The following is a 22,688-nucleotide window of genomic DNA, read 5'->3' as shown; positions in this document are numbered from 1 at the left end:
AATGAGCAGTGCGGTGAAATGCATCATGGTCCGTGATCACACCGCAGAGAGTTCGGTGAGCAGTGGAGAGTGTGAGCGTGAAAACTGAACAGCGTGTGACAGTGCCACATTTCAGACACACACGCACACACACACACAGCACGCGCTCTCTCTCTCTCTCTCTCTCTCTCGCATATATACGTAAACACACTCAAGTAAACTTATGAGCTTCATACATCATATATCATCTGTGCACAGTAAACCAGCGTCGCCCGTGTACAGAAACCAGCCTCACCCCTGTGCACAGTAAACCAGCATCATCCCTGTGTAAAGTAAACCCGCGTCATCCCTGTGTACAGTAAACCCGCGTCATCCCTGTGTACAGTAAACCCACGTCATCCCTGTGTACAGTAAACCCGCGTCATCCCTGTGTAAACCCGCGTCATCCCAGTGTACAGTAAACCCGCGTCATCCCAGTGTACAGTAAACCCGCGTCATCCCTGTGTAAAGTAAACCCGCGTCATCCCAGTGTACAGTAAACCCGCGTCATCCCAGTGTACAGTAAACCCGCGTCATCCCAGTGTACAGTAAACCCGCGTCATCCCTGTGTAAAGTAAACCCGCGTCATCCCTGTGTAAAGTAAACCCGCGTCATCCCTGTGTAAAGTAAACCCGCGTCATCCCTGTGTAAAGTAAACCCGCGTCATCCCTGTGTAAAGTAAACCCGCGTCATCCCTGTGTAAAGTAAACCCGCGTCATCCCTGTGTAAAGTAAACCCGCTTCATCCCTGTGTCTCGCCAGTCACACAGGTGACATCACAGTTTGTTCTTACGGTCTTTTGCTCGCCTCTTACAGTTCCATGTCATCATGCGGCATTTTTGCAGTTAAAACTTCAGGCATTACTGTAGTATAGCAGCGTCAGCCAAACCTGAGCGGGTCCAGCGGGCAGCTCCTACGAGAGCAGACCTGTTTATGTGCCACCGCACACTCCGTGCGGGGTGAGGTGGGCTCTCTAACCATGGTCTCTGTCCGCATTACCCTGACTCAACAAGAGCGTCTTTATTCATGAACTGGGTTAGCATGCATCACCGGGGCTGGTTTCTGCTGGCAACTGGGTACATATCAACATCAACTTGGTGAATAAACACAACAACTGGGCACATAACCAGATAAATAACAACAGTTGAGAAAATAACAATAGCTGGGTAAATAACTGGGCACATAACAACTAGGTAAATAACTGTGTGAAGAGTTTTGATTATGTTAGTTTTCGATATTCACCTCATGGCCCATCTCCTGAGAAAAGCATCTTTGAGGGAAACAGTGCTTGATTGAAGATTCATTTATTGCCGTTTCTTTGTGAAGACCTGCCTGTGTGTGCTTCGGACAGAAGGGGTGTGTGTGTGTGTGTGTGTATACGCATGCATGCTTATTAGAGGTAAAGTTAGCTGCCATCACCCTGTAATAGCTTTTCTGTGTGTGTGTGTGTGTGTGTGTGTGTGTGTGTGTGTGTGTGTGTGTGTGTGTGTGTGTGTGTGTGTGCACCTATAAAGACATACAGTGAGAATCATTTCCAGAGCCCCTAAGCAGGCTTTGACAACTAGACTGACAACCTCCCATTCCCCGCACCTTCACTCCGCCTCCCTACAGCAGTGCCATGCAAAATGAGGGCACTCGGCCAAATCCGCACCCCTCCACCCATAATGCTGAGCGGCACGTGGTGGGCAGTGCCACGCACTCAGCGCTGTGTCACCCTGTGTTTTAAGGGGGTGAGGGGCGGGGTTGGGAGGCAGGTGGCCAGACCTGTCTGTCAGAGCGGGTAACCGCGCGCGACACAGAGGGGGCCCAATTACCGCCCAGCGGGGCGCGGCATGGCAACAGCACGGCAACCGCACAGCAACCGTATGGTCCAATCAGAGCAACAGACGGATGAGTGACAGGAGATAAGGGGGTGTGTCACATGGGAGTCGCACACACAGGCAAACAACACACACACGTGCACACACACACACCCACACACACTGCCATTCTATTGTGCTGAGCAGACTATTGTTTTACTTGAACAAATCTCGTAATTGTGGCAGTATGATGCCAAACTCAATGGAAGGTCACCAAGATGCAATATGCGAGTCAAACTAGAAGGAGCCAATCAGATTGGACTTTGTTGGGTGGCCGTTGGAGTGTTCCACTGCCCTTGACACCAGTCCAAAACTCAGATATATAAATTACCAGTTTGATATAACAGTATAATAGCAACCATCAGAAGACTCCAGTACGCGTATAATAAAAATCTGATAGATGTTGGCCACTGCAAAACCCTTGCTTTTAAAGCCAGTAAATTCAGATTTACTGCATTTTATATTTTTTAAATGTATGTAAGCTTAAAAGTAAGTGACAAATCAGGATTTTAACTTTTAAATGGTTCACTTTACAGCTCTAAATGAACACACACACACACTTTTAACTTATTTTTCAGAGACAACAAACCTAGTGTCAAGCCATGTGTGTTTTCGAGCAAATCTCCTCCGAGCCGCAGAAACAGGAGCCCGCAAAGATAAAACGACCGCTGCACAATGGCGTTATAACGGCCCGGTATAACGAGTCCGGCGGGGGCTCAGGCGCATGCCACCGATACGCTCCCCAGAGTGACCGACCACCGGCAGGAACGATGCGCGAGCTCGCTCAGTGCTGCTTCTGCACGCGGGCGGCGGAGGTAACGGCACGCGCGTGCGAGAAAGGCAGAGACGGAGAAATGAACTGTTTTAATAAAACCTCCGTGTTGCGACTCCGATTTCATTTTGATGAAAGTTCTCCATTGGGAGCGTTTCGTTTTTCCGTCGGGTTGAGGGGCAGATCAAATGTCGGTGATTGTTATTAATGTTGCTATATGAAAAGGGAGAAACAGCGTTGTTCATCTGCTACATTTCCCGCTCTTATCGGCACGGGAGAAAAGGCTCGGGCTCCCTTCTGCAGGCCCGGCCGCGCTGTAATTAGGCTCCGCTATTCATACTTTCTCTGTCTCACACACACACACACACACACACACACACACACACACACACGGGGGGGGGGGGGGGGTGTCTTGGTGGAGTGAAGGGCAGTGTTTGCCAAATTAAAAATTTGTCATTAAGTGAATTCACCATAATGCCATTTTATCTTCCAGCGGTTGGGTGAGGGAGGGGAAAGAGGAGCGTGCGTGCGTGCGTGCGTGCGTGTTTGCTTAAGGGAGGCAGTGGGGGTTCTGTAAATTGAAAAAGCAGAATAATCCTGCCCTCTCTATCGCCCTCCTCAGCACACACACACACACACACACACACACAGACACACACACACACACACACACCAAATCCACATCCATTGGGGTAATTAAATAATAGCGCTCTAAGATTTTAATTTGCCTTTTATTTCTTTCTTCTACAGTATCCACCATTGTCAGAGATAGAACCAGTATTATGGGATGCATCTGAAACTGGTAAGAGAAAATGGAGGGAAACACACACACACAAATTAGATCAGCAAACATGAAACTAAAATTATTAAAGGAGTATCTCTCAGTCCTAAATTCCTACCGACACCACCAGCAAATTGCAGTCGTGGTGCCGAAACACCCATCAGGGAGGGGCAGGGCTCCTTACGTGGCGGAGCTGACCCGATCGGTTTGGCATGACCAGACCAAAACGGAAGATGACCGTGGGCGTAGCTTCAGCAATGCCGCCCTACGGCAGCTCAGCCTCCCTGGATATCAGAGGCATGCGAGATCCCAAACAACAGGAGGGAGCTCCGCTCAACCACACCCCTCCTGCCATGTGATGGAAAGCGGCCCCAGAGGATGCTGGGATGCGGTGAAGGCCATATCCACCCGAATGGATACGGCCGTTTGGGGGGTGGGGGTTCGGGTGCTGTTTGCCTGCACCAGCAGCAGGAATCGTTGCCACACCGTAAGCACAGTGCCTAATGCCTGCCCTAACCCCTCTGTTCCAGTGGAGTCACTTTACACCACGCCTGGGAAGGAGAAAACTGCTTAACGTACCATCAATGGATACCTGGGGTTTAGCCCCCAAAAGGATTACTTTTACCCACGCCTTCTGTCTCGCTCCCGACCCCAAACCTACTAATCTGTTACTGTTAAAATTACTATTAGTCTATTACTGTTACAATCACTATCGATCACGGCGCACTTACAAAGCAGCGAGGCGCGGGGCAACGAGGGGCATCGCAGTGGCATCAGAGCATGAGCATGAACATCGTACGCATGCTTGGACCCCAGCACCTTTTCACATGGCCGAAAACAAAAGAACATATCCGTTCAGAAATACAGGTATGGCAGACCAGCAAACAAACTGGTCTGGGTGGGAAACAGCCGTAAAAGAAGACCTGGGTTCACGTTCCATGGAGAGAAGGAGAGGACTTAATTGCGCACATCAGTGTCAAAATACGTGTGGGGTGTGGGTGCGAGGAACGCTGGCCTCGATTCAGCGGCTGCAACGCACACGGGCCTTCCAAACCGCGAGCGTCCGCACACGTCCCTTACAACCTGTGACCCTGGGAGTAACACTAGTAACCTTCACTGCTGTAGTAGTTTTGGGTTTAATATGGCTTTGGGGAAAAAATTATCCCATTCCTTCTGCCCACTGAGGTGACTCCACAGCGAGCTTGTGAGCTTAGTTTAGTAAAGAACACATTCTTCAGGAAGTGACCCGGCGAAGGAAGGTCTGTGCAAGTTTTGCGGCACTGTGCGACACTTCAGACCCTCACACCATAGGTGCTCGGCGGACCAATCACTGTGGTGGGTGTTCGGCAACACCTTCCACGGACGTACTGTAATACTCGAACCACCATATCCTCATCAACAGATATAAGTCGCTCTGGATAAAAAGTGGATATATACATACACCCATCAGACAGACTTTTATTTTGTAGATTAAATAGTTTTTCTAGATTGTTTTAGGTTCCACTTAGATTCCTCTCATCTTGCTATGGCCTGTGTGTAATGTCCGCTCAGCCTGTTCTCTCTCACTATGGCCCACTGTGTTATTACAGCACAAGGCGAAGCTGTTTTTGATACCGTAAGTTCAGTTTAACAGTCTACCAGACATGGAGTTAAAGACTTAGAGCTACAACACGCTTCTCTCTCTGTGTCTGTTACACACACACACAGTTCCCTGAATATGTAAAGGAGGCCCTAATAATAGTGAGATGCCGTTTTCTGGAAGGTCCCAAAGGGAGTTAAGAAAGCCTGAGAGATTACTAACAGCACACACGCACACACACGCACGCACACACACGCACGAACGCACGCCCCCTTCTCAAGGTTTAAAAAACACACACACACACAAAAAGACCCTCAGGACAGATGTAAGTTTATGGGTGAATGTATGTGCCTTGGGAAACATCTACACACCAGACACGAGGTGCTAGACAAGACAGCACCATAGCGAAGACCTGTGGGTCTCACACAGCATCAGGCCTGGCCCACACCAAACGAGTGCGCAGAGGTTTGTTTAACCTAAAAAAGCAAGAAAAAGAAAACAAAAGTGTTCCCGAACCTCCAGTGGGTGTTTTCTGACAGTGAAGCAATTCCGTTTTATTTAAACGGGAGGGGGGGGGGGGGGGGCTCGGGTTTGCTCTCAGACCACTGAACAGGGCTGCCATATTAACACCCCCCCTCCCCCAACCACAAAACACACTTCCTTTCTCTTCTACCCTTCAATCTTACTGAAATAATATTAATATTTATCGCCTCAGCCCCCAGACGGAGGCCAAAAACTGAGCGCCCAGGGCTGACGGTTAATAAAGGCTTCACTCGCTAAACCCACGCCTCGAGACACGCTGGGCCCGAAAGAGACGGAGCCCGCTCCCAGAAAGAGTTCCTCGTGATTGAGAGAGAAGAAAGGAGGGGGTGAGGGAAAAAAAATGTAATCACGTCTCACGAGGGTACCTCTTTCCTCAGTCGCCGGGACAATAATTTGATTTGATATTAAATGACTGCTTGATTATAATGGGTTTTATTGGTAATTGTAATTGACGTTTTCCACTCCCTCATCCCTCGCTCCCGCGCACGCGCTCCCGCCTAAGCATAAATGATGAAGGACAGTGGAAGGAGGGTGACAAAAAAATTCAGTCCTACTCTAAAAACAAATTAACGCACCACTGTTTTGCTAGCGATAACATTCACAAACGAACTTAAATGGGGATCAGCGAAACGCTTCGAGTTATCAATATCTACGTCTAATGTTTTAAGGAATTGTACTTTGTATAGACATATTAATCTACTTCTATATTTAACTTGAGGCCACACTGTACCACGGCACACTGCGAGCGTCAATACCGTAACCGCGGTGTCAATACTATTTCATAGCCTTCACACACAATTTCAATTCGTGCTACGCTATAAGAACACCACGACACACAGTGCACTTCATTGGACTGTGTGTGCAGAAAGTGTCGGGCCCAGAACTCAGCCAAAGTTTCTACGCAAGTACTTAAGACGCTGTCACACTCCGACACACCGGGCAAGCCACAAAGTGTCGCATTCTTATTTCCCCCTCAAGAGGAGAAAACACACAAGTATAGACACATACAAACTTCGCTTCTTCATTTATTTGAATACTAAGTTGTTATCGCATTTAAATATTTGGTTCTCGTTGCACAACGCAAACAACTTCCTGTGGAATTCACTCTGTGACAGTAAGGTGTTTATAGGCGGGGAAGGGGATTTTTAACTTTTTTTTTTAAACACGGCCCTTTATCAGAAAACAAGTCACAAGTCGTCTATATTAAAGATGCTCTCGCCCCCGAACCAAATGAGCACCTGTGAAAACGAAAACAGATGTTGTACTTGAGGTTTTCCGGGACACCCATATGACTTCTGATTCTAGCACGCAGCTGAACTCAGGCCAGTGGTAGAACTCACAAAAACAAACAAGCAAACAAACAAACAAAACAAGTTAACAAAAATGACCCAGGAAATCGCTGTCAATCAATAGGATTCCCATCGACAGGACTAACGCTCAGCCACCTAATGCAGCAAAATGTGGAGCTAGAAAATGATGTCCAACATCTGCCCTTTATTCTGGTGGGAATAAACCTGGAAAATATGATAACTGAACTGATTTTCTAGGATATGTGAAAACGATGGCGGCTTAAACGATGGAGGCCTGCAGAGCGGGAAACCCGTTCCGGATTCCGGGACGTGGAATTAAACGCGCCGGGTGTGGACCAGCTTGCCGAGGAGCGGCCGCTCGGCCGGCGGGGGCCGAGGAGAGAAGGCGGGGTCTGTAACCATGACGGCGAGGGCTCCTTCCAGCGGGCTCGCTCTAATCAAACCCGGGGTGGAGCCGTGGGCTATGAAATTGGGATGGAGGCTTGCCATCAGGCCCCGCTATTCACCCGCACCCCCACCCTAAAATCTACTCCCTAACATGATTAAGGATGCCTGCTGTTCCACGGAAAAGCCCACCCAAAAAGGAAGGAACACACACGCAGACGCCTCCGTACGGGGTTAGCGCCCCCCCCCCCTGCAGCCGGATGCCAGGCGGCAAATTCCGGCTGTCCGGCGCGTTTCGTGCGGAAACAGCCACTCTGTGCCAGGGATGCTTGTCGGGACCAGAATTTTGGTGGCGGTCCGCTAAAAACGGGCCAACAAACCTTCATCTCCACTAAAAAAAATGGTTATAGCTGTCTGACAGAGTCGGACATCAAAGGTTTTGACGATTGTCGAATCAATATAATTTTGAAATCACCTCAGATTTTGATTTATATTCTGTCAAAAAACATTTTGTAACTATCGAAAAACTTAAGGTCAACATTGTAAATCTGTAGTATTCTCGTCTCTACACACGTTTCATCCAAAAATGTATATACTTACAAACTATGAAAAACAAACAAACAAAATAAATAAAACACATGGATAATGCAGCAATCAAAAACAAGGAGCAATTCTTAATAATAAACATAAAATCAATCAAACATAAATAAATGTCTTAATTTGAGAGAGAAAAACAGAAAATGTGAGAATGCCTCAACTCTGATTTAAAAAAAAAAGCTTTGCCAAAAAAACAAACAAAAAAAAAAAACAGGATATTAAGCAAACACCTCTCACACTCAAGTGATTTTGTAGTGTGTGTGTGCACGTGTGTGTGTGGCATCTGTTCAAACACATAAAGTGGAGAAGTGGGTGTGGTGTTTCAGCTGAAATGGCACTGTTGTGCCCAGATAAGGGCTGATGCCTATCCCTACACACACACACACACACACACACACACACACACACACACACACACACACACAATATTCCTACGTGGCTCCTTCCACCATCCTACAACACACGTCTCTCCAACACTTTTGTTGCCACACAGTGTGTAAAACAGAGACCTGCCATACGCCAACCTCAGACAGATAAAAGCCCACTATCAGACTTACACAAGAAACAAACATCCCGGCGTTTGTCTGGCGGGCGGGCGGGTGCGTGTGTGTGTGTGGCAGCCCGCGCAATCGCGAAGTTCAGGGCTCCTCAGGCAAAGAAGCAATGCATCAACATTCACATACCCAGAGTGCCGTGTGTGTGTGTGTGTGTAACAGCAGACAACCACAGACCCTTACACACGCGCACGCTCACCGTCTCCTCACAAAAAGTAACATGCATGCATAAAGGAGAAAAAAAAGAAAAACACACACACACACACACACACACACACACACACACACACCTTACCCCCACACAGACATCACACACTAATGAGGGGAAGTTTCTAGAAGCAGACTGAGGGAAAGACGCATTTCCATTGTAAATGGAGCCCTTCTGTTTCTTTGAAGCAAGCCGCTCTACCGTGAACCTCCAAGAGGGCGCTCGCTCTCGCTCTCTCTCTCTCTCTCTCTCTCTCTCTCTCTCTCTCTCTCTCTCTAAAACACTCAAGAGGAAAGGCGCTCGGCGAAACAACATTGCACCACATAACACGATGCTTTTCACCAAAACGGCGGTGCTGGCCAAAGCGTGCGGACCCTTCACGGCCGCCGGCGGGGCTGGAGAAGGGGCCGGAGAAGGGGCGGCTGGGAGGCTGGGAGGCAGGAGTTTGGACGCTGGGGTCGGCCTTCCTGAGGCGTCACGTCCTCCAACGCCTCGGTTCTACCAGCCAGGGGGCGGAGACGGAAAATTGCCAGTCCTTTCTGAGAGGGACGCGACGTAGCTTTAGGAAAACGTTTCCTTCTCCAACGCGTCTGCTCTCTCCGATCGGGGCCTCAGCGTGGAGGCAAAGCGCAGAGACGAGCCATGTCCTGGGAAAAAGCACAGCCGCCCGGAAAAGTGAGTGAGGGAAAAGTGCACGAGAGGACGTGGGCTTACCTTCACCGGAAGAACACTGCAGCTCCAGTAAAAATAAATAAACAACACTCACCCTCTCAAATCCCCCCCCCCATACACACACACACACACACAAACAAGTGCATTCGATTCACATGTGCGTGCTCTCTGGTCGGAGCGTCGCAGAGCTCAAACGCGGCACAAAGTTGTGGGCGACGGTCAAGAGAACAAGAAGAAAAGAGAATGAAAACCAGAGGGAGAGAGGGAGGAGAGAGAGAGGGAAAAGAACCTAGGAGCACTGAGCAAAGAGTCCAGCCGCCAGCCTCTGCAAAACTTTTGCAGAAAGACTTTCTGGCTAAGTGGGGTCTTGGGCATCTCAGACACCTAAACTGTGTGTGTGTGGGCGTGTCAGCAATGCCGCTGTGAGGATAAGATGACCTGGAAGGATTAGAGGGTTTTGTGACACACCCCCAACCCTACACGCATCTCTTCTCTGTGCACCCTGCATGCGCGCACACAGCCCACCCACGCCAACCCCCGCCTGACTGTTTCTCCATGCAGGAGTGACGCATGTGGTTGTGCTAACTGGCTAATATTTCAAAAATCACTTGTTTTAGATAAGCCGACGGTAGCATAGCTACATTTCACAGCATTTATTAAATAGCACTCAGCTGTGTGCCTAGCTGCGCACGTCGGAAACACATGACGCGATGACCTCGTTTGATTCATCTTGGGGTGCAATGTATAATAATCCACATCATGATCGACAATAAAACTAGCTGCCAACGGAACTAATCGTCGATTAGTTAATCGTCGTTTCTTGCGCCGGCTTGAAGCGCTCTGATTTGTAAACACTACCGCTTGCACGTTCACCTTCACAAAACCTCCCAAGTGTGGGAGGAGTTCACTCTTAGCAAAAAAGGTAGTGAACTGCAACATCCGCAAAGCTGTCATGGCCAACACGAGAGCGCGCGAGTTATGCTGGAACGTCCGAAGAGGCGCGTGGTCTCGCTGGATGATGTTTACTACATTTTGCATTTATGTTTGCTGGCATTTAGCGGACGCTCTTATCCAGAGTGACTTACAAAAGTGCATTGTCATTTTTTCTCCTAGAATACACGCTAGTACAGTAGGTTAGAGTCTGAGATACCGTTGAACTAGAACACTATAGAAATACAGGGATCACTGCTGATGCAAAACACACGTGCAAGCTCTGTACCAGGCGCTGAGAAGTGCAATAACAGACCATTTCAACTATGCATGTGCCCTACGTGGGCCCTAAATTTACAGTCAAACTCAGCATCGGTCGTCACAGTGACGTGTGCCAAAGTTTAGATACCTTCTAAATGCATAGAATTTCTTCTTATTTATTGATTTTAAATTTAGATGACTTCATTTGTTTAAGGAGAAACTGTTGAAGTTTTGTCCTACTGTACTGCTGCTACTTTGCTTAGCCTATCGTTTTCAATTCTGACAAAAAAAAACTATTAGAATGTTTATTTATCTTTTCTATCAGCAGTAAAGTTTGTTAAAAGGAGTATTTTTGAATCTTTTCTCTTTATTTTTAGCTAGCACTTGCCTAAAACAACCTCAAGCTATATTCAACAGCTGATCGCTAAATAAGATCCATTGAGTAATCGCCCATAATGCGAATAGCCGATTATTCGCTCCAGTAATCAGTCAGTTACCCGAGCATCAACGCAGACGACGTAGCGGCCCTAATCTCGTCTCTCTAGCAACAGAGCAAGCGATGACCTCTTTGAGGGTCAGATCTGGATTCTGACTGAACTTTTATTAATAATATTACATATTAGCACTGAAAATGAACTCCATCATTTAAGCCATATAGTGTGAGTGAGGCTCTGCCTCCATCTGCAAGACGCTAAAAAACTGAGCTACGCTTTTCATGTCTCGGTGACTAATGCGCTGCTCAAAGGACTCCCTGGAATGACAACAAACAAACAAACAAACAAACTTTCTTTTTTTCGTCAGGGCCGGTAAGAATATACAACAGGACGGTATCACTCTGACCAGTTGGGAACCATGTGACCAGCGGGGAACAAATGCTGTACATCGGTATGCCTGCGTGTGTGCGCACATGTATGCCAGTGTATGCTCATGTGTGTGCAAGTGTATGTTCGTTTGTGCAAGTCTGTGTATGCATGTGTGCGAACTAATTGTATGTGTGCGTTATGAGGACGTCACCTGCACCAACAGCCATGTAATGCCAGCGCAATCAAGAATTTGAGTCACTGATTTCCGTTACTCTCTGCTTGGGTGTCCAAAGTTCTAACACTATACGCATATGTGCATACACACTCCTCCACACACACACACACACACACACACACACACACACACGGCATCCAGTCTGAATCAGACAGGCCGCTGACATCACCTTAACAACCACAGAGAAAAATGTATGAGGAGCTGGACCCATTTCAATTATTCATCTGTCATCACCAAACCCACAACCATGAAGCACCCACCGCCTTAGCCCTGGCCCCGCCCACAGCCCCGCCCACGGCCCCACCTCAGCCAGCTCTGCCTCTTCATGTCTGTGCGCACTGCTCTCTCGTCAGACCTGGGCCTGACTGTGTGTTCAGACTTCGCTAACTAATGTGTTACCAAGCTGTGTTTAAAAAAGAAGAAAAAAAGAAGTTGTAATCAATAACTGGTTGATGACTACAGCAAAAAAAATTACAAATCTTCCACAATATCTGTCTTCTGTCACAGATTTACAGAAACATAGGAAGTCACACACGCAGAAACGCACACGCTCGCTCACGCAGTCGGGCACACGCAGGCGCCCGTGCACACCCGTAAGCCCCCTCGAGGGTGTATGAGACCTGGAGGGGGGGGGGGTCAGACCCCAAAGATCAGAGAGCCAGAGAGGAAAGAAAGCTGAAGGAGGGAAAGTGAGAGGGAGACCCATTTACCCCAGCTCACAAGTCCTCCTCGTGCGTGTGTGTGTGTGTGTGTGTGGGGGGGGGGACAAAGGCAGGTCGGCCCAGACTAAGGCCCCCCTCTCTACATGAGTGTGGGAAGCTTGAGCAGCAGAGCAGAAACAGCAGGCCCACAGAACCCAGAGCAAGGCAAGAGACCAGGAGCACCATTCAAATGAAGCCAGACAGAGAGAGAGAGAGAGAGAGAGAGAGAGATGGGGGGAGGGAAGTGAGGGAAGGGGAGACAGACAGAGAGAGAGAGAGAGAGAGAGAGAGAGAGAGAGAGAGAGAGAGAGAGAGAGAGGGAGATGGGGGGGGGGGAGACAGAGAGAGAACCTGCTGTATTGCTGAGGTCTGCAGGTCAGGTTAATACGCCGATCCTGAGAGATTTGCAAAAGCGGTTCGATTCATCTGCGATTAAAGTTTCCCCCTCTGACAGGGAGCTGCTTTGTTTGTGCGTTTCCTCCAGAACATGCTGCAAGATTCCCCTCATTGACTCGCCTGCGTGTAAACACATGCACGCAGGCTGCCTTTACAACGCACGAGTGCGCGCACACACGCGCATCCCCTGGCCAGTGTTTCCAGTAAGCTCACAGGTGCACACTGACCTGGCATCCTGCCCCTGCCCTCAGCAGAGAGGTTGAGCTGGATGTCCTGGTCCCCTTCTTCCCTGTCCCGGCCGAGAATCATCCAGCTCTCCAACCCGTCCGAATCCGAATCCGAATCCGAATCTGAATCCGGGTCTTCCACGAACGGCATCACCGATCCCGAGCTCTCATCAGAGTCTGAGTACAGCACCACCACTTCCTCCATCACGTTCCTGACCTTTTCGCTCCTCGAGGTCTGCGGAGCGAGCAAGGCGGAGGGCCGAGGCCCCTTCCCGTTGACCCGGCAGCGAGGCCGCGACTGCCGAGGTTTTAGGGCGCATACGCTGTCTTCGTCCTCCGTACTGTCCGAAATGGTGATGGCATCGGGGCCCGAGTCGATCGTGATGACTTCCACGGGGGCAGGCGGAGCCGGCGGGGCTCCCCGGCCAGGCTGGAGCGGCTCCTCCTCGGGCCCCTCATGACCTGTATCCCCCTGGACCTCCTGGTTCTCCTGCACCTCCATGTTGTAGTGCAGCTGGGAGTACAGCTGGAACTCCAGCTCACTGTCAGATTCCGACAGACAGGAGTCGCCCTCGTCTTCCTCACAGTACAGCTCATCTTCATACTCCGCCCACTGTTGGTACCTCGAGAACATCTCGAGGAACCCCCTAAACAAAGACACATTTACCATCACTCACAGGCCACTACAAGCAAGAGGCATCTTAACACCATGTACCAACTTACTGGAACGTGGCTTCATTGCCACTGGCACAAACCCGCTTCAGACCCGCCAGCGTGAACTGACAGCACTTAGTCATTATTCATAATCTAAGTACACCGAAATGGCACGTTGCCGCTGAGAGACACGATCACACGAGCCGCCCGTGTATAGCGAGGCCTGTGCCGGATTGTTTACGGCAAGGCGCCAGAGAGAGAAGCGGGTTACCCGAACCCATTAGATTTGTACTCATTCTTCTCCCCCACTATCCTATTAGAGCAATCGACATTTAAAGGCTGTCACAGCCGTATTCTTCCACTTAGACACGGTCGCAGTCGCCATCGCAGGTGCGGTTTACGGTGAAACGCCGACGTGAAACGGACGTGAAACGACGTAGGGAAACGGAGCAGGCTACGTACAGCTAGCCTATTGCCACCTCCTCTCAGCCAAACGCGACCGACACTAAAACGTAGACTACGCCGACATCTGACAGCAGGCTAACAAGTCAAAACACTAACCATAACTTCTGCTTTGACATTCTTCTGAGGTGCAGGTATATTCAGCAAACTTCTGCTGCTAGCTAGCCTGAAGCTACCTGTACACTAAGCCATGCACACTCTTGGCCTTGGTTATGATGGTAACGTTCACCGCCGATTGTTTCGAGACAAGTACCTAAAACAGGAATAATTTGGAGCATTTTGATTTGAGACACGGGAGATTATAATATACTTTATAATACGCGTTATAATCATATTTATCAGGAACAAGAAACTAGTTAGCTAGAGGTAGCTAGCTAGCGAGCCCTGCGATGCTATCCACGTGTGTAGTCTGAACGACGAACCGGTTGTTTATATACGACTAAATCATGTATTATATGGCCACAGAAGTCATATAACCCAGGCCACTGGCGATCGCACGCGTAAACCTACAGCTAACAGAGCCATCTTCTTTTACTGTGTAAGAACTGGAATCAAACCTGCCTATTAGTTTCCGAGGTTTAGAGAACGACAACACAGAACAAGAAGCTTCCGGGCATCAGAGACGAGAAATAGTTGGCCAACTATTCACTATCGCTGGAACAGGCGCACATCTCAGACCGCCAACGTGAGTCCAGTTTTAACTTTTGTATTATAAAATACGATATATACGTCTTTTAGGATAAGGTGAAGCCGTCTTAGACAGGTCAGTTGGAGATTAATGTGTCATCCACGTGCTACGATTTACGATGCCTGCTCAAAATTAAAACGCTGCCACTAACGTCTTTTCTAAATTATGGCCGAGAAATGTCACTGGAGTATGTCGGTATTTACAAAGATTTACAAACGGTGGAAATGTACCAGAATAACAGAGAACTAGGAAAGATTTAGGCTTTAAAAAGACTAACACTGCTTTAAAAAAAAAAAAGCTCATTCTCGGTGTATGTCTATGGTAATTATGATAAAACGTTTAAAAAAAACCGTTCATCATGTTATTCGTAAAGCAATCTAAATATTTATTAGAACTGTGCTTGTGCGTGTGGTGGGCTCTTTTATACAGGCCTATGTGTGTCTACTTTGGCAACATCTCATTCTTTTGCAGACAGCCCTACAGCGCGAGCCTCGCTTGATGCCGGAGGGACGCTCGCGGTTTCAATGCCATCTGATGCCGAGGACGTCCCCGTGCGAGTCAGACGATGAAAAGGGCCATCAGCAGAGAGGACTGTTTTATTTCTAAAGGTTACACTTCCCAAATTAAGTGAAAAGTCTGCTCTGTTTATCTTGCTCGGAGAAAAGGCTCGAGGATGAGCGCTTTGAGCGGGAATACGAAATAGCTGTGCATTGCCGCAGTCGCGGGTGCGAGGGCTCTCTAGTCGGAATATTTGCTTCCTGTTATTACTGTTATTGTTTTAAAGAGAGTCGGAAAGAGCTTGCACGTCGGTTAATCTGCCTGGATTCAAACCAGTGGGGTGTTGAAGATGGAGTCGCGAGCTGGAATCCAGGCCTCTCTATTCCAATCTCGCATTCCACGAGGATGTTCTGCATGAGGAAGATTTTCATTTGGGGAAATCAAGTCAAATGGCCACCTTCCCTTCCGCGTGCGCGAATGCTGTCGAGTCCTCTGCGTTATTCAAGTGTAACATTGACCCTTACTGTGCTCTGATCGATATTCAGACATACAATTATCATGAAACTGATAGTTATATGTCTATTTAGATGCTGTATATGATCTTTCTAGGGGTTTGTGTAAAACGTCATCTTGGGTATGTTGACCAAGGAGCAGATTTGCAGAGAAAGGGTACATATCAGTGAAGACGCCCACATCATCCGAGTGTGCTTCTGAAGGATTCTGCGGCGCGCAAACCCTCAATGAGATACGCTGTATTCATTTATTAAAAGAGAGAGCCTTCTTTTAACAAACCCCGGAGTCAAATGGCAGACTGTGTGGTTAATTCTGCATGAGTGTATTGTCAGTGAAATGTTCGGGTCTCTCGTGCGGGGTCGGAGACTGGGGAGGTGCGGTTTGACCCCTCCATGTCACTACACGTCACATGGGGTTCATGGACAAAAAGAGCCCAGTGCCAAACCTCATGTCTTCTTTTGTCTAGCCTGGTTCTGCGCCAAACGTTTACAACCCAGCTTCCGGGGCCTGTCACCGGCGAGTGCGAGTCCAGTGCTCTCCACACACACACACACACACACACACACACAAACAAAATTAATTCAATCTAACATAACCCTTTACAGAAACAGCCCCTTTCATAAAAACCTTGGACACAAGTGTACATTATATCCACATATCTACCCCCTTTGTCTAAATTTAAAATCCCATCTATCTCTCTATTCATCTATCAGTCTATCTGTCAGTTTAACTGCATGTGTCTATGTATGACCTATGTATTCACAGAGTTTGGTTAAATTACTTCAGGGCTCGTTGAAGTTAAGTACACACCTTAATGCCTTATGTTTTGCACACTTGATTTATATTAAAGAACCTGGCGATAGACTCCAGACCATTTTGGTCTTTGAAGAAGAAAAATTCAACAGTCCAAGACATTCAGAGAATTCTCATTATTTAAGCGGTTAGAGAGCTAACGTTCTCTCATTGCACGTCTCAAAGAAAGTCCGAAAATTATTCCTTAAAACTAGAAAATAGTTTTGATCTACATCTTTGTACGTGCCTGCTTAAGAAACGCTTTTAGCAGTCCGCGCACCATAAAAGGCATCTCCGTTAAACAGTGGCGCCATGTCTCTGTGAAACATTTACTGCGACGAAGGGTAAAAGACAGTTTAAAAAAGTATTCATTAACAAAACCGTTTTGAATCCTGTTAATAGCCTAATACGACAGCATCATTACTATTACTATTGTATGTTGGAATGTTACAATATTTGCGATTAAATTTTTTTTAAGTCCGATTTAAGCATAAAATATAAATAAAAAACATAGTCTTCTAACGTCTACTACAAGTACTATCGGGTGTAACTAAATGGGAGCTATTTTATAGCAGGATATAAGGGAATAAGGGAAGTGTAGGGCCAGCGATGCACTCACTAGACTAGACTCACTAGTCTTTTGCAGTCGACGCTACAAATTTTTATTTGATATTTCTTGTTTGATTAATATGCTAGAAAAAATCTATTGGCAATGCAAGTGCGTGTTCTGCTTAGGCGAAGGAAACGTTGTAGCTAGAAGTTACTTTTTCTGAACTCGGGAAAGTTATTTTTGTTGATTGGCTATCAGTTATCCGTAAACCAAAGACAAGACGCTTGAATAAAAAACAGAAGCCTCATTAATGTTGTTGATTTTCCCTATTTATTTGTTTACTTATTGTTTTAATTGTCCGCTTTGGTTCTTGCGTCTCGGTCTAACGCAATTATTTCCGGTTCCACCCGGGCAACGCGGGGCCCACACATCCAATAACCATCGTTTCCAAAACTCGTCGCTCGTTAATTACATTATTAATGAAATTAAGAGGGAGAAGGAATCACCAATTCTGTAAAGGCGTCATTTAAAATTAGAATGCCACAAGAAAAGAAAAAAACAAAATATGTAACTTTTTTTTTGCTTATCAAAAGAGTTACGAGAGCATAAATTCTGTTATGTATTATAGTTAAGTGTCTATGTGTATCAGTTATTTAAGAGTCTTGGAGAAAATTATATTTTTATTCAATTCTATTTTTTTAAATATTTGTTTTATTTAAGAAATCACTGTATTGAAATGACAGTCTATCTACATCGTGCATTTTAAGCAGTTGCATTCACATTTTTGAAAATTCGACAGAAAATGTACGCTGCAACTGATATTATTATTGTTGCTGTTGTTCGTGTTTAATAATAATAACAGCGGCGATGATGATAATAGTAATAATAGTAGTAATAATAATAACAATAATAATCATCATCATCATCATCATCATTTGCTATATTATTCATTACTATAATATATTTATAAGCTTAGATCACTTTTTTTTTACAAGTGGAATCTCCATTGTGGTCTCGAATTTGAAAGTTTTTGTAATATGCTACAATATGCTCTTTTTTTAACATAAAAGACAGGACCACCCAAACTACGACTAACGTGAGTAGGACATTATTTCCTGAGTTCTGTATTTGACAAAGTCCCGTGCATGCGCCTAAACGCCATTCTCCGTAAACACGGTTTCATCTCTAACTGAATGTGGCAACTATAGCGCAGTACTATTATTTGGTGGCATGTAAAGTTTAAATGTCTCCATTTAATGTCTAACATACGTCTTAACTTAAGTATGTTGCTGCCCTATGTGTCAATCCATTTAGAGGCAAGCAAGCACCATATTTCTTTTTTCTGCTAGCAATTTTACCTAAGGCTTTTATGCTTTGACAGACTCAGATATGTGAAAACTGCGCATCTGAAAAGACGTAGCATACTTTGGGGAGCGAAGTTGCTTTGATTCGCCTTTATCGTGAAGACGACTGAATGAATGAGACTTAAAATTAAGCGCATGATGACCAATTGGCCTACGAGAAGTAACAGAGCAGAAGAATAAAAAAAAGAAAAGAAAACCAAACGCTGCATGTCACTGCGTTTTAGCGGAAGCCAGAGACCGAGGGAATGTTGTCATTGTGGCGAATTTCCGCGAGGCACGCTGTACGGACTTAGGCTTACCCCAGAGAGGCGGGTGCACCGAGGCAGGGACGTGGCCCCGGGTCACCGCGGGAGCGAGCCACCTGCCGAAACACTGCTACCACATTCACATCCGCTAAGCAAAAAACTCTCCCGTCTGCGCGTCACAGGCTACCCACGGGATCGAGCAAAGTCACGTAACAGCGGGTTTTAACCGCTGTAAAATTCGCACCAGTCGAGAAGGTGAAGCGCATCGACTCAAAATCACCAGCCGTGGTGAATCTCTTTTCTTTGCCGTTTAATTTCTTTGCCGAGCTACCCTGTCGTTTTGCCATACGTTTAAAACACTGTAATTAAACAATCGACCTCGGGCCCGTATTATGCACTCTGACCTACGGGCTACATGATTGTAAATTAATACAACCTAAAGCTTCATTATTCTCCCTTTGAACCTCCGTCAATGGGACAAGCCATTAAGAGGCGCGATTAAAAGGAGACCATTTGCTGTCTTCCGCCCGCTCGCGAGGAGAGGTCAGGCCGGGAGCAGCCGACAACAACCAGCAGCAGAAAACGGCGCGTCTCGCGCATTGTTCGGCCTTCAATTGTCTCCGTGACGTCTTATGAACTCCAGGACCCGGAGTCATCCGTTAAACCATCGCACCCGCGTCCACCGCAACACTGTGGTTGTTGAAGAGGGGGACTCGTGCTTTTCTTTTTCTTTCTTTTTTTCCACGTGAAGCTCTTGGGGGTGACGAAAATGTGTCCTCTTAGAAAGTAGAACGAACAAGCAGCCAGGGAACAGCGACAACGCGTGGGGTTTGAAAAGGACCCTGGCAAAACACCTAAAAAAAAAAAAAGACCCTACCGCAAACACGTATGTTCTGACAATGCATCTTTTTGAGTTCTCTTCAGTGTGATAAAACGTATACATAACGCACGTGCACATTGATCAAAAAGCTTCATGTATAAATGCAAATGTATAAATAATATTTTTAACAAAAATGTATGGGCAGATTGAAGTTTATTTGGATGCACTGGGTCTTGTGATTTTTAAAGATGATCTGTTTTTCACTAGTCTCCAGTGAACCCAAATCCCCTGACGCACTCAAACGTGTCAGAGAGAGAGAGAGAGAGAGAGAGAGAAACTTCTGTTGGAAAGAGTACCAAAAAAGTGTAACAGATGTGCGAGCGCGCGTACACGTCTGCAGAGGGGAAGCGGGTGCACGATAGTGTGTGTGTGTGTGTGTGTGTGTGTGTGTGTTAGAGAGTGGAAGAAAGAGAGAACATGAGCGCACATTCAACGCGCGGCTCTTTTTTTTTCTTGACTTTGCGCTTAATCGTTTTACGCTTTCTCCGGAGACCCCTTTCCACCTAAATCGTTTAGTCTCAGCCCACTGGGCACTTGCAGCGGCGCAACAGGGAGCGGAAGAGGCGCATTATTTCAAACTACAACACGCCAAACCTCTGTAACACAAAGAGGGAAAACGCTACACACGATACAGGAGACGGAAAGTTTTTTTTAACCTCTTTCCCCCCACGGCTCATCCCACTCTCCGGACCAACTATGGACTTGGACCAAAAAGGTCCATCAGTGCGCATCGGACGGACTGGTAGGGCCTTCACTCTTCTTAACTTTGCCCTATTCTTTAGAACTAAATTTATATCAACGACCTACTTAAACTAGCAATTATAAAAAAGTGGTCATTTCATCGTGTGCGTAGCTAACATTTTCTAAACCTCTAAACTTTTCTTCTAAACGTATTATTAGCAATGTGGCTTTATCCGCTATGGATACATGATGATGTGGTTTAAGATATTTATTTTGAGACCGTCAGCATTTCTTTTTTAAGACTCTACACTTGAGACAGATGTTCGATCTTGTTAACGTACTCAAACCTGAATTTAAGCTGCGGACCTTGACCTACAGATCCTGTTTGGGAATTCGGTTTCGTCATGTTCAAAATAAGAGTTAACTCAAACCAATAATAACTACATTTGTTGCTACTGCTGAAGTCTTGGCAGTGACATCTGAACGGGGTGTCCTTGTATGCTTCGACCGGGGCCCTTTTGGCCTAGATGTAGACCACCTCGTCTGTGCACGAGCAAAACCCTGGACTTAAAACTGCGTATGCGATTTTCAATACTGTGTAACTTGAAGAAATTCTTTTTTTTTTTAAATATATTTTTATAAACATCAAACTGTAACGCCGGTTGTCAGAATTCGATTGGCTGAGTTTGTCCTGACAAATGTGATCTGTTACCTACATCTCAACCGAGTCTCGGCTAGTGGAGGGAAGAAGAAAAAAAATCGAATCTCTTGATTGCTTGTGTTGTGGGCAGAAAGGTACGATCGATTGACAGCGAGAACTCTGTCTATAGTCTACCATCTAGCCTAGATGTGCTCCAGACTCGATGGAAAATCCGGGTTATGGCAGTGGCAGCTTTCGAACCATCTATCGCGCGCAGGATCTTCAGTCGTGACGAAGAGACACGAGCGACGTGAACGCCGAATATAGCCACGATTAATACGCCATCAACCGTTACTCTGAAGGCTTTTACCGTTGGGGCCGAGGCAAGTATTTTTTATATAATTTTATACCCTTGAAACAAAAGCCACCGTTCAGTTATGCATTTGCCTCCACACAAATGGAACTGTGTGAAATTGGGTTAAAAAAGCCGAAGCGTACTACCTCGGCAATGCGACCACCGCCACCCCCAACTGTGCGCAACAGGTAAAAGGAGCGTAGTGTGTTTGGTTTTCGTCGCGCCATACAGGGGCACTTGAATTCGTAAACGAAGAATTCGTCGTTTCCTTCACAGAACCTCTGGTCCATATCCAAAGCACGACTCATCGATTAATATCAGTTTATGGTAACTGGCACTTAACGCTAGGTGTCAAAAACTACAGTAGGCCTGTCGAGTATAGCTCGACAGCAGGTGGCCAAACAGAATATTTCTAATATATTTGCACAGCCTGTCCTGAGTGACTTTTAGACAGTGCGTCATGTAACCTGCACGTTCCCGTAGGTACCGTGGACTATTTCTTTTCGAAAACTGAAGAAGGCCTTCAGCGTGTCAGCTTCAGCCTTCATTCGCCATGCGCCTCACGTCGATCGTACGTACAGGAGCTTAGGAGAGCCACACCGGAGTGCTCGTCGTATTTTTAATTTTGGAAGCTAGCTGTTTCAGCAAAATGATGCACGTTACAAACTGCATATTCATTTCAAACACTGCAAACCAACCAACCAAACAAACAGATGTCTGTCTGGGGTCATGGTTAGACTATGACGATTATTTGGAAACAAGAAGCATTTAATTTTATTCCAGAATGCTTTGCATAGCATAGGCAAACAACGTCTTGCTTGAAAACGCCCTACAACATAAACCCGCTTTTTCAGAGTCTTCTGTAAGATATTCTTTTAACGCCCATAGGCTGCCTCAAAAAATGCCTGACTTTAAAGGCACTTTCGGTCTCTCCCCCATTCTGGTGATTTCTCCTTTACCAAAAGTTGCCAACGCGTCACGTTTCCACATGCAAAGGGGCAGACCGTGAAAGGCCAAGGCGAAATGTCATTTATTACGCTATAACATCTAAAAAGAATTCGTCAAAATTGATTCTGGCGGTCGGGGTTTAACCCTATATTCACGGTCGTCATCACTTGCTGCAGTGTGACGGGCGAGACCCCCTTTAACTCCCTCGCCGGCGCGTGTCAGTCACCTCGCAGACGCGCGTGACCCGTGAAATAATTTATAGAATTGTTTACTGGCGGCTCTCGTCTCGTGATTCTTATAGACGTAGCGCGCGTGGACTGCCTCGCGCACTGCGTGGATCCACCGTCACCACGTGGACCTGCTGTGGAGCAAGGATGTAGAACAGGCCAGGGCAGATCTCGACGCTTGAAAATACGTTAAAAGGCTACAAGGGTACTAGTCCAGAATGGAGCAGAAAGGCCAGTCATGCGGCGCTTTCCAAGTCTCGCCCCGTTTTTTTTTGTAATTTTCGGCCACGTTAATTTCGCCTGTTTGTTGAACGAGGAGCAATGTGCCAACTAGTACAATTTGGCCCTGCTTTTCTCACTGG

The 22,688-nt window shown here is 46.7% G+C and overlaps 2 protein-coding genes and 1 long non-coding RNA gene across 13 annotated transcripts in view; 2 read left to right on the top strand and 1 right to left on the bottom strand.

Moving 5' to 3' along the window:
- Window positions 1-14,575, bottom strand: part of zcchc7 (zinc finger, CCHC domain containing 7) — a 33,458-nt gene extending 18,883 nt beyond the window's left edge. Inside the window, exons 1-2 of one of the 3 annotated variants that reach the window (XM_035530178.2) lie at window positions 14,507-14,575; window positions 12,830-13,476 (exon numbers count right to left, since the gene is read on the bottom strand). In XM_035530178.2, the coding sequence (XP_035386071.1) occupies window positions 12,830-13,463 (634 nt within the window). In that variant the 5' untranslated portion in view covers window positions 13,464-13,476; window positions 14,507-14,575. Of the gene's footprint in view, window positions 1-12,829; window positions 13,477-13,552; window positions 14,373-14,506 lie in introns of those variants that run through there. The other 2 variants (XM_035530177.2, XM_081714285.1) reach the window with 2 other exon arrangements.
- On the top strand, window positions 14,374-15,922 carry LOC113587669 (uncharacterized). Its single transcript, XR_003411764.3, has 2 exons — window positions 14,374-14,630; window positions 15,105-15,922. It is a non-coding gene; the product is annotated as an uncharacterized LOC113587669 (long non-coding RNA).
- A 3,888-nt stretch (window positions 15,923-19,810) lies between these two features.
- Window positions 19,811-22,688, top strand: part of pax5 (paired box 5) — a 48,097-nt gene continuing 45,219 nt past the window's right edge. For 3 of the 9 annotated variants that reach the window (XM_035530230.2, XM_081714280.1, XM_081714281.1), the window contains exon 1: window positions 19,814-20,217. In XM_035530230.2, the coding sequence (XP_035386123.1) occupies window positions 20,172-20,217 (46 nt within the window). In that variant the 5' untranslated portion in view covers window positions 19,814-20,171. Of the gene's footprint in view, window positions 20,218-22,688 lie in introns of all 9 variants that reach the window. The other 6 variants (XM_035530231.2, XM_081714282.1, XM_035530228.2 and 3 more) reach the window with 3 other exon arrangements.

The sequence above is a fragment of the Electrophorus electricus genome, chromosome 5, assembly GCF_041902795.1.
Source record: "Electrophorus electricus isolate QZ-2024a chromosome 5, ASM4190279v1, whole genome shotgun sequence".
NCBI lineage: Eukaryota > Metazoa > Chordata > Actinopteri > Gymnotiformes > Gymnotidae > Electrophorus > Electrophorus electricus.
This window is presented reverse-complemented; position numbering and strand designations above follow the sequence as displayed.